Source organism: Heterodontus francisci, chromosome 6 (genome assembly GCF_036365525.1).
Source record: "Heterodontus francisci isolate sHetFra1 chromosome 6, sHetFra1.hap1, whole genome shotgun sequence".
NCBI classification, from domain to species: domain Eukaryota; kingdom Metazoa; phylum Chordata; class Chondrichthyes; order Heterodontiformes; family Heterodontidae; genus Heterodontus; species Heterodontus francisci.
Window position 1 is genome coordinate 65,465,729 of NC_090376.1, and position 12,305 is coordinate 65,478,033.

Sequence of the window (12,305 nt, forward strand, 5' to 3'; positions counted from 1 at the left end):
TCGTAGCAGCCTCAGATACTGTTGCTGGCTGAGGTGGAGGTAGGACAAGTGCACCCTGAAGACCCTTGGTGGGTATGGCCTTCTATTGAGAGCCCTCTTCCTCCCTCTGAGCACAGCCTTCCCTCTCTAAACCCTGTGTTCCAACTCCAAGTCATGCTACAGACCAAGAAGAATTGCAACTATCACCCCCATTAATGAAGCAGGCTTTCTCCTGACAGGCCTTCCAACTCCTCTGACCTCCCTCCCAAAGTCCAGCCCACTAACTTGTGAATCCAAAAAGTTTTCCAAACTCCTCCAATGACACTCAACAGAGGCTGGAGTTTTTTGCTTGTCGGACAGGAGCCATCCACTGACCAAAGAGTCGGTGGTGCTCCCGCCCGGCCTGGGGATCCAGACCAGATTTTACAGTCCCCAGGCCCTTAATTGGTCTTAGGGGAGACTACCACTTCATTGAAGCAGGAAGTCCCGCCGAATGGAGCTGCTAGCCAATCAGTGGGCCAGCAGCTCTTATTGCCAGCAGCGCCACTGGGAGCAGTGGCCACTGCTGGGACTACACCCTGCTTCAAGATGAAGAAAGAGGGGCTGCAAAAGAAGTATGTATTGGGGGCCTTGCTGGGGATGATCGGTCGGGCCCCGGCGAGGCAAGGGGAGGTCGATTGGGGAGGCATGTGTGGGGCGTTGGGGGTAGTTGGAGCATCGGGGGTGCCCGATCAGTGGGCCCCCTGCCAGGCCATCAGAAGGCCACCTATTTTTGTCAGGTGGCTTTTCTCAGGCCCGGTCCGCCTGCCTGCCAATGGTAAAATCCCCGTGGCAGCGGGCGGAACCCCTTGAGTGGCCGTCACTTCAGAGCCTTGACTGGCTTGGGGCAGGCGGGCCGTTTCCTACCGCCGTCGCCTCTCGTAAACTGGTGGCGGAGGCAGGACCAGGTCGGGAAGGGCCTCTAAGCCTCCCACTCCATTTTAGGACCCCCCCCTCTATCCGCCATCAGCCTGCTCTTTGGTGGGGGCAGCGGGGGTAGATTTCCGGCCAGAGTATTTCCACTCACGCAGCAAAAGAAAGTGAAAACCACCTCACCTGGACGTTCCATGGTGATCCTTTTAAATAGTGCTAGTGAGGGTGTCCCTCATTTTGGAATGATTAAGAGAGGATGTTAACAGAACCTGTGAGGTCCAAAATGGCTGTTTGTGCACTAAATCAGCATTAGACGCAGTTTGACATCATGATCCATCCACTGTGCATGCTTCCAGCGCACGCATAGCATGCCCACATTAAGATCCTTACAGTCAGGACGTGCCATGCGGAAAGTGGCTGAAAGCAATCCAGATGACACTTTTGAAGTTTCAGGCACCAGCGGCATTATGGAGCCAAATTGTGCGGTCATAATACCTACTGCTAATTTGACGAGGTAGTTTTGGTTCTGTTCTTGTGCCGGTAGTGGTTTTCTGTATGTCCCATATTACTGACATGGAATGATCTTTGTACTAATTAATGACTGTGGCATCAAGTGAGTTTACCAACAATTCTTTCTTGTCGATTTGTGGGAGATTATTGGCTGGTATATATTATTAAAAAAAACAAAAAGACTTGACAGTTAATTCAGCTGCAATCCTATCTCCAGGCTCAAATAATGGTTATGAAGGGGCTGAACAGTGATATATTCATTAACCTGGGATATTTCAGCATGTTAATTCAGCTGCCTCACGTTGTTGGGCTCAGGAACCCTCCCGAGCCCATTCTTCCTGACAATGTCACCAGCACTTTCCATACCTTTAAATCACAAATTTCTCATGTGTAGTTAAAGGAATTTTCAGATTTTAAGTTAATTCAACAATTTTTAACAAAAGAGCAGAAATAGACACTACAAAAACCGAAGTTAATTATGCATTGTACTTTTGACTTTTTAAGGGTTATGGATGGTGACCTGCTTTTTAAAGAAGCAAGTTCTCATTAAAAAGTGTTTGGCAAATCGTTCTATTTAAAGAGGGAGAAAGAAAAATTATTATTTTTGACTTAAATGCAATGATGTATTTTAAAGAAATTTATCTTATTCCATTGTGTGTTTGGAAACAAATGAAAAAATATACTCTAAATTTTTAATTAAACCAGTGTCCCTTTAAGTCCTCTGTGCCTACTGCAAGGAGTGACACCACAGCTTGGTCTATTTGCAACCTTCAGTAGTTTCATAAACTGCAGAACCCATCAACCAAGTTAAGTATAACAGCCCACCCCACCACCCCTCTATCCAGGTCAACAAATTAAAAAAAAAAAATTCCCATCAAGTAATCAGAAAGATCTCTAATTTGGTGTTATCTTGTTGCTATTGTGAGCCGCACGGAAGATGGCAAGATCCGCAAGGATGCATTGTACAGCAAGCTCGTCACTGGTATCAGGCCCACCGGCCATCCATATCTCCAATTTAAAGATGTCTGCCAATGCGACATGAGGTCCTGTGACACTGACCACAAGTCGTGGGAGTCAATTGTCAGTGATTGCCAGAGACAGCCATAAAGGCGGGGCTAAAGAGTGGCGAGTCAAAGAGACTTAGCAGTTGGCAGGAAAAAAGACAGAAGTGCAAGGAGAGAGCCAACTGTGTAATAGCCCCGACAACCAATTTTATCTGCAGCACCTGTGGAAGAGTCTGTCACTCTAAAATTGGCCTTTATAGCCACTCCAGACGCTGCTCCACAAACCACTGACCACCTCTAGGCGCTTACCCATAGTCTCTGGAGACAAGGAGGCCAAAGAAGATTGGCAATGTTAAATGGCATAGCAGCTGCTTTACTTAAGTGTGGTGGTAGGTCCAGTAGTTGAACAGCCTAGTAGCTTCAGTGGTTAAGCAACATGGTAGCCCCAGTATTTGAGTGGTCTGGTAGCCCCAGTGGTGGAGCAGCCTAGTCACTCTAGTGGATTGATCCCAAAAGCTAGCAACATTGGAGGTTCAAAGAGATTTCGGAATCCATGTACACAGATCACAAAAATGGAGTAGTCAGGTATAAAAAATAATCAAAAAGGCTAATGGAAAATTAACTTTTCTAACTAGAGGGCAAGAATATAAAGGGGAGGAAGTTTTGGTACAGTTATAAAGAGCCCTGTTTAGACCACATCTGGAGTACTGTGTATAGTTCTGGACACTGCACCTTAAAAAGGATGTATTGGCCGTGGAAATAGTATTTTTTATTTGTTCACAGGATATGGGCATTACTGGTGAGGCTAGTATTTATTGCCCATCCTTAATTACCTTTGAGAAGATGGTGATAAGCTGCCTTCTTGAACTGCTGCAGTCTATGTGGTGAAGATAAACCCACGGTGCTGTTAGGAAGGCGTTCCAGGATTTTGACCCAGCGACAATGAAGGATTGGCAATCTATTTCCAATTCAGGATGGTGTAGACTTGGAGGTGGTCCTGTTCCCATGTACCAGCTGCCCCAGTTCTTCCAGGTGGCAGAGGTCACAGGTTTGGAAAATGGTGTCAAAAAAGCCTCAGTGAGTTGTAGCAGTGCATCTTGTAGACAGCACACATTGCAGCTTTAGTGTGCCGGTGATGGAGGGATTGAATGTTTAAGGTAGTGGATGGGGTGCTAATCAAGCTCGCTGCTTTTTCTTGGATGGTGTTGGGTTTCTTTAGTGTTGCTGGAACTGTATCCATCCAGGCAAGTGGAGAGTATTCAATCACATTCCTGACTTGTGCCTTGTAGACAGTCTTTGGGAGTCAGGAGTTGAGTTACTCATCACAGAATACCCAGCTTCTGAGCTGCTCTTAGAATCATAGAATTATAGAATGTTTAAGGCATAGAAAGAGGCCACTTGGCCCATCATGTCTGTGCCGGCCAAAAAACGACTCACCCATTCTAATCCCACCTTTCAGCATTTGGTCCGTAGCCCTGCAGATTACTGCACTTAAGGTACATATCCAGACTCATTTTGAGTGAGTTGAGGGTTTCTGCCTCAACTACCCTTTCAGGTAGTCAGTTCCAGACCCCAACCACCCTCTGGGTGAAAACATTTTTCCTCATTTCCCCTCTAATCTTTCCACCAATCACTTTAAATCTATGCCCCCTAATCACTGACCTCTCTGCTAAAGTGAATAGGCCCCTCAAAATTTTGTAGATTTCAATCAGATCTCCCCTCAGCCTTCTCTGTTCCAAGGAGAACAACCCCAGCCTATCCAATCTTTCCTCATAGCTACATTTTTCCAGTCCTGGCAACATCCTCATATATCTCCTTTGTACCCTCTCGAGTGTGATTACATCCTTTCTGTAATGAGTTGACCAGAACTGCACACAGTACTCAAGTTGTGGCCTAACCAAGCAAGGCGTTATACCGTTCCAGCATATCCTCCCTGCTCTTATATTCCATATAAAGAAAAGAACAAAGAAAATTACAGCACAGGAACAGGCCCTTCGGCCCTCCAAGCCTACGCCGATCCAAATCCTCTATCTAAACCTGTCGCCTATTTTCTAAGGGTCTGTATCTCTTTACTTCCTGCCCATTCATGTATCTGTCTAGATACATCTTAAAAGACGCTATCGTGCCCGCGTCTACCACCTCCGCGGGCAAAGCGTTCCATGCACCCACCACCCTCTGCGTAAAGAAATTTCCACGCATATCCCCCCTAAACTTTTCCTCTTTCACTTTGAACTCGTGTCCCCTTGTAATTGAATCCCCCACTCTGGGAAAAAGCTTCTTGCTATCCATTCTGTCTATACCTCTCATGATTTTGTACACCTCAATAAGGTCCCCCCTCAACCTCCGTCTTTCTAATGAAAATAATCCTAATCTACTCAACCTCTCTTCATAGCTAGCGCCCTCCATACCAGGCAACATCCTGGTGAATCTCCTCTGCACCCTCTCCAAAGCATCCACATCCTTTTGGTAATGTGGCGACCAGAACTGCACGCAGTATTCCAAATGTGGCCGAACCAAAGTCCTATACAACTGTAACATGACCTGCCAACTCTTGTACTCAATACCCCGTCCGATGAAGGAAAGCATGCCGTATGCCTTCTTGACCACTCTATTGACCTGCGTTGCCACCTTCAGGGAACAATGGACCTGAACACCCAAATCTCTCTGTACATCAATTTTCCCCAGGACTTTTCCATTTACTGTATAGTTCACTCTTGAATTGGATCTTCCAAAATGCATCACCTCGCATTTGCCCTGATTGAACTCCATCTGCCATTTCTCTGCCCAACTCTCCAGTCTATCTATATTTTGCTGTATTCTCTGACAGTCCCCTTCAGTATCTGCTACTCCACCAATCTTAGTGTCGTCTGCAAACTTGCTAATCAGACCACCTATACTTTCCTCCAAATCATTTATGTATATCACAAACAACAGTGGTCCCAGCACGGATCCCTGTGGAACATCACTGGTCACACGTCTCCATCTTGAGAAACTCCCTTCCACTGCTACTCTCTGTCTCCTGTTGCCCAGCCAGTTCTTTATCCATCTAGCTAGTACACCTTGGACCCCATGCGCCTTCACTTTCTCCATCAGCCTACCATGGGGAACCTTATCAAACGCCTTACTGAAGTCCATGTATATGACATCTACAGCCCTTCCCTCATCAATCAACTTTGTCACTTCCTCAAAGAATTCTATTAAGTTGGTAAGACATGACCTTCCCTGCACAAAACCATGTTGCCTATCACTGATAAGCCCATTTTCTTCCAGATGGGAATAGATCCTATCCCTCAGTATCTTCTCCAGCAGCTTCCCTACCACTGACGTCAGGCTCACCGGTCTATAATTACCTGGATTATCCCTGCTACCCTTCTTAAACAAGGGGACAACATAAGCAATTCTCCAGTCCTCCGGGAACTCACCCGTGTTTAAGGATGTTGCAAAGATATCGGTCAAGGCCCCAACTATTTCCTCTCTCGCTTCCCTCAGTAACCTGGGATAGATTCCATCCGGACCTGGGGACTTGTCCACCTTAATGCCTTTTAGAATACCCAACACTTCCTCCCTCCTTATGCCGACTTGACCTAGAGTAATCAAACATCTGTCCCTAACCTCAACATCCATCATGTCCCTATCCTCGGTGAATACCGATGCAAAGTACTCGTTTAGAATCTCACCCATTTTCTGTGACTCCACGCATAACTTTCCTCCTTTGTCTTTGAGTGGGCCAATCCTTTCTCTAGTTACCCTCTTGCTCCTTATATATGAATAAAAGGCTTTGGGATTTTCCTTAACCCTGTTTGCTAAAGATATTTCATGACCCCTTTTAGCCCTCTTAATTCCTCGTTTCAGATTGGTCCTACATTCCCGATATTCTTTCAAAGCTTCGTCTTTCTTCAGCCGCCTAGACCTTATGTATGCTTCCTTTTTCCTCTTAGCTAGTCTCACAATTTCACCTGTTATCCATGGTTCCCTAATCTTGCCATTTCTACCCCTCATTTTCACAGGAACATGTCTCTCCTGCACGCTAATCAACCTCTCTTTAAAAGCCTCCCACATATCAAATGTGGATTTCCCTTCAAACAGCTGCTCCCAATCTACATTCCCCAGCTCCTGCCGAGTTTTGGTATAGTTGGCCTTCCCCCAATTTAGCACTCTTCCTTTAGGACCACTCTCGTCTTTGTCCATGAGTATTCTAAAACTTACGGAATTGTGATCACTATTCCCAAAGTAGTCCCCTACTGAAACATCAACCACCTGGCCCGGCTCATTTCCCAACACCAGGTCCAGTATGGCCCCTTCCCGAGTTGGACTATTTACATACTGCTCTAGAAAACCCTCCTGGATGCTCCTTACAACTTCTGCTCCATCTGGACCTCTAACATTAAGTGAATCCCAGTCAATGTTGGGAAAATTAAAATCTCCTATCAGCACCACCCTGTTGCTCCTACAGCTTTCCATAATCTGTTTACATATTTGTACCTCTATCTCACGCTCGCTGTTGGGAGGCCTGTAGTACAGCCCCAACATTGTTACCGCACCGTTCCTATTTCTGAGTTCTGCCCATATTGCCTCACAGCTCGTGTCCTCCATAGTGCCTTCCTTCAGCACAGCTGTGATATCCTCTTTGACCAGTAATGCAACTCCTCCACCCCTTTTACCTCCCTCTCTATCCCGCCTGAAGCATCGGTATCCTGGGATATTTAGTTGCCAATCATGCCCTTCCCTTAACCAAGTCTCGGCTAATAAAGGAAAGGATTCCATATGTCTTCTTAACTACCTTATCGACCTCCCCTGCTACCTTTAGGGATCTGTGCACATTCACTCCAAGGTCCCTCACTTCATCTATACTTCTCAGTATTTTCCCATTAATCGTGTATTCCTTTGCCTTGTTTGACCTCCCCAAATGTATCACTTAACAATTCTCCGGGTTGAATTTAATTTGCCACTTTTCTGCCCATCTGACCAGACCATCAATATCTTCCTGCAGCCTACAGCTATCCTCCTCGCTATCTACCAAACGGCCAATCTTTGTGTCGTCTGCAAACTTCTTGATCATGCCCCCTACATTTATGTCCAAATCGTTAATATATACAACAAAAAGCAGGGGACCCAGTACTGGCTCACCCTGCAGAATACCACAGGAAACAGCCCTCTAGTCTCAAAAACGTCCGTCAACAATTACCCTTTGTTTCCTGCCACTGAGCCAATTTTGTATCTACCTTGCTGCATTTCCCTGGATCCCATGGGATTTTATTTTTTTAACCAGTCTGCCATGTGGGACCTGTCAAAAGCCTTGCTAAAATCCATGTAGATCACATCAACTGCATTACCCTCATCTATCTTCCTTGTTACTCTTCAAAAAATTCAATCATTTTGGTCAAACAAGATCTTCCCTTAACAAATCCATGCTGACTATCCTTGATTAACCTGTGCCTTTCTAAGTGACAGTTTATCCTGTGTCTCAGAATAGATTCCAATCATTTGCCACTACTGAGGTTACACTGACTGGCTTGTAATGGTCTATCCCTTGCTCCCTTTTTAAACAGATGTACAATGTTAGCAGTTCTCCAATCCTCCGGCAACACACCTGTACCCAATGAGGACTGGAAAATTATGGTCAGACTTTCCGCTATTTCTTCTCTTGCTTCTTTTAACATCCTGGGGTACATTTCATCTGGCCCAATGCTAACCCCATTAATACTTCCTCTCTCCCTATGTTTATCACATTTCATACTTCACATATCATACTTCACACCCCTCTTTCTTAACTACAATATCTGCATTGTCCCCCTGTTTTGTGAAGACAGACACAAAGTATTCATTACTAACAATACCAACATCTTCTGCCCCTACACATAGATTACCTTTTTGGTCTTTTATGGGCCCTACTCGCTCCTTAGTTATCCTCTTACTCTTAATGTATTTATGTTTATCAATTATACATATTTATGTAGCTCGACAAGTAAAGTTTCTGGTCCATGGTAACCCCCAGGCCATTGATAATGAGGGATTCAGTAATGGTTAAGTCAACGGATGGCAAAGGGAGATGGTTGGACTCTCTCTTGTTGGAGGTCGGCATTGCCTGGCACTTATGTGGCACGATTGTTACTTGTCACTTATCAGCCCAAGCCTGAATGTTGTTCAGGTCTTGCTCTATGTGTGTCCAGACTGCTTCATTATCTGAAGAATTGTGAATGGAACTGGACACTGTGCAATCATTGGTGAACATCCCGACTTTTGACTTTATGATGCAGGGTAGGTTATTGAAGAAGCAACTGAAGATGCATGGTAGGACACTGCACTGAGCAACTCCTGCAGCAATGCCCTGGGGCTGAGATGATTGGCCTCCAACAACCACAACCATCTTCCTTTGTGTTAGGTATGACTTGTACCAGTGGACAGTTGTTACCCTGATTCAATTTTACAAAGGCTCCTTGATGCCACACTCTGTCAAATGCTGCTTTGATGTCAAGGGCAGTCACTTTCATCTCACCTCTGGAATTCAGCACTTTTGTCCATGCTTGGACCAAGGTCTGGAACTGAGTGATCCTGACGGACAGAAAATTGGGTAATGGTGCACAGCTTACTGTTGAGTAAGTGCCGCTTGATAGCACTGGAGATGACATCTTCCATCACTTTGGTGATGATTAAGAGTGGGCTGATGGGATGGTAATTGGCTGGATTGGATTCAGTCATGCACTTGGTGGATAGGACATACCTGGGCAATTTTCCACATTGTTGGGTTAATGCCAATGCTGCAACTATACTGGAATAGCTTGGCTGGAGGCACGGTTAGCATTGGTGCACTACAGCCGGGATGTTGTCAGGGTCCATAGCTTTTGCTGTATCCAGTGCATCGCTGATTACCAGGGCTCCAAGGGTTAGATTATGAGCAAAGATTACATAAACTAGACTTTTATTAACTAGAATAAAGGAGGTTAACAGGTAATTTGATTGAAGTTTTTAGGATTTTGAAAGCAATTCATAGGGTAGATAGAGAGAAACCTTTTCTGCTGGTGAGGGAGTCTAGGACAAGGGGACATAACCTTACTATCAGGTGCAAAGTTAGGAAACACGTTTTCAAGTAACAGGTGGGAGAAGTGTGGAACTCTCTCTCACAAAAAGCAGTCAATTTATAATTTTAAATCTGAGTTTGATAGACGTTTACTATACAAGAGTGTAAAAGAATATGGAGCCAAGGCAGGTGGATGGTATGAGGATACAGATCAGCCATGATCTCATTAAATGCCAGAACTGACTTGAGGGGCTGAATGGCCTGCTCCTGTTCCTACATTCTTTCTATAGTAAGCGGTTTCAAACTGGAGTCCAAACTGAAAGCCATACACTTAAATGCTTGTCTCACTGGCCACTGAAGTTGCTTCCTCTCTGCAGGTTCTTTCATTGGATATTTGCTGGCCTGGTAAAAAGGTCACAATGAAGCAACAAATGATAATGAAGAAAGGGATGAGAGAAGAAACAACTCTGGCAGGACAAATTCCATATAGAATATCACAGATTCAAGTACCTACATTACAACAGTGACAACACATCAAAAGTATTTCATGGGTTGTGAAGCATTTTGGAACATCTTGAGGTTGTGAATGATGCTGTATAAGTTCAATTTCTTTCTCCCTTATTTTAAATGATGAATCAAAGTATAGAATTAATGCGAACTGGGAGGAGAGGTCTTTTGAATGCATGTCCTGCTCTGTGAGCTGAACCAACACATGCAATGGTTGAAAGTAACTAGGAGGATCCTGAGGATCAACAAGTCAAGCCAAAAGAAAAAAAACACAAAATAAACAGTACTCACATTAAGAATCCAGAGTCCTTCAGGTTTCTCCCCCCAAGAATGGACACTCACGAATGTCCAATTTTTTAGCCCTGTTTTGCTGTTATCTGCAGAACGGACTGCAAGTAGTTGAGATTTGGTACCATATGGAGAGATGAGATAAATTTCAAGATCACCACGACAGATGCTTGACAGGCTGATAGTCACCTGAAAAGGTTAAAATACTTAAGCATGTGTAAAATGTGGAAACCTTGTCCACCCAATACTGGAAGCCAGTGAAGACAAACAAGATTTTGCTAGATGTATAAAATGTTCAAGACCAACTATGTCTAAATGATTAACATCTTTCAGCAGTTATACTGTATTTTATCCCATAACTCTTGTGTTGTATCACCATTACATATAATTCCTAGTGTACCAGTCAATCTATCGGATAAGAACCTTTATATTCATACATGAAGGGGTTGGGAGGAGGAGAATGGGAAGGGATGTTAATGTTCTACTGGGTCTGACTTCAACTCCATTCAGACTGAATATTCTGGCATTACAGGTTGTCTTATTAATAGCAACACCCTCCTAAAACGTTTACAGGGTATGAACAGAATTATCACTGAAATCCTCATAGGCAGTGTTGGTATAGGAATTTTGAGTGGCTAGATTACAGGACATACCAATTTTAACAATATATAGATAGGTAATTAAACTGTAGAGTTAGTTTCCTTCCTTTCAATTCTTACATGAGTTAAACTACAAAAAGTGCAATTAAAATGCATTGTTTCTGAGGAGTTGCAACCTAGATCTTGATAAACATGGATGCAGTGTACCAAAATGACAATGCTTGGCACAAAGCAATCGAAATTCATCTCAGCCGGTGGGGCAAAATGGGAAATATGGGATTGGCTGTCCGCTATACGCAACCATCCTGACTATACCGCCATTCCTTCACTGTTGATGGGTCAAAAGCCTGGAACTCCCTTCTAGTAGTTGCATTGCTGGTCATTTTTCAAAATTCGATAGACTCTGAAACAGTTCCAACAGATTGGAGGGTAGCTAATGTCTATTTAAAAAAGAAGGTAGAGAGAAAACAGGGAATTATAGACCAGTTAGCCTGACATCAGTAGTGGGGAAAATGCTAGAGTCCATTATAAAAGATGTAATAGCAGAGCACTTGGAAAATAATGACAGGATCGTACAAAGTCAACATGGATTTATGAAAGGGAAATCAGGCTTGACAAATCTACTGGAATTTTTTGAGGATGTAACTGGTTAGATAAGGGAGAACCAGTGGATGTGGTGTATTTGGACTTTCAAAAGGCTTTCGATAAGGTCCCACAGAAGAGATTACCGTGCAAAATTAAAGCACATGGGATGGGGGTAAGGTACTGACATGGATAAAGAACTGATTGGCAGACAGGAAACAAAGAGTAGGAATAAACGGGTCTTTTTCTGAGTGGCAGGCAGTGACTAGTGGGTTACCGCAGGGATCAGTGCTAGGACCCCAGCTATTCACAATATATATTAATGATGAAGGAATGAAATGTAATATATCCAAGTTTGCAGACGACACAAAGCTGTGTGGGAGTGTGAGCTATGAGGAGGATGCAGAGAAGCTCCAGTGTGATTTGGACAGGTTGAGTGAGTGGGCAAATACATGCAGATGCAGTATAATGTGGATAAGTGTGAGGTTATCCACTTTGGTGCAAAAACAGAAAGGCAGATTATTATCTGATGGCAGGACTGACGTATGGAGAGAGATTGGGTCAATTAAGCTTGTATTCACTAGAGTTTAGAAGAATGAGAGGGGATCTCATAGAAAACTACAAAATTCTAACAGGACTGGACAGACTAGATGCAGGAAGGATGTTCCCGATGACGGGGGAGTCCAGGACCAGTGGTCACAGTCTAAGGATAAGAGGCAAGCCATTTAGGACTGAGATGAGGAGAGATTTCTTCACCCAGAAGTGGTGAACCTGTGGAATTCTCTACCACAGAAAGCAGTTGAGGCCAAATCATTAAATATATTCAAGGAAGAGTTAAATATAGCTCTTAGAGCTAATTGGATCAAGGGATACGGGGAGAAAGCGGGAACAGGTTACTGAGTTTGG

At 44.1% G+C, this 12,305-nt stretch overlaps 1 protein-coding gene across 3 annotated transcripts in view; it reads right to left on the reverse strand.

Moving 5' to 3' along the window:
• Window positions 1-12,305, reverse strand: part of LOC137371359 (PC3-like endoprotease variant B) — a 906,432-nt gene that overhangs the window by 90,699 nt on the left and 803,428 nt on the right. For all 3 annotated transcript variants that reach the window (XM_068033824.1, XM_068033825.1, XM_068033826.1), the window contains one exon: window positions 10,222-10,407. In XM_068033824.1, the coding sequence (XP_067889925.1) occupies window positions 10,222-10,407 (186 nt within the window). The remainder of the gene's footprint in view (window positions 1-10,221; window positions 10,408-12,305) is intronic.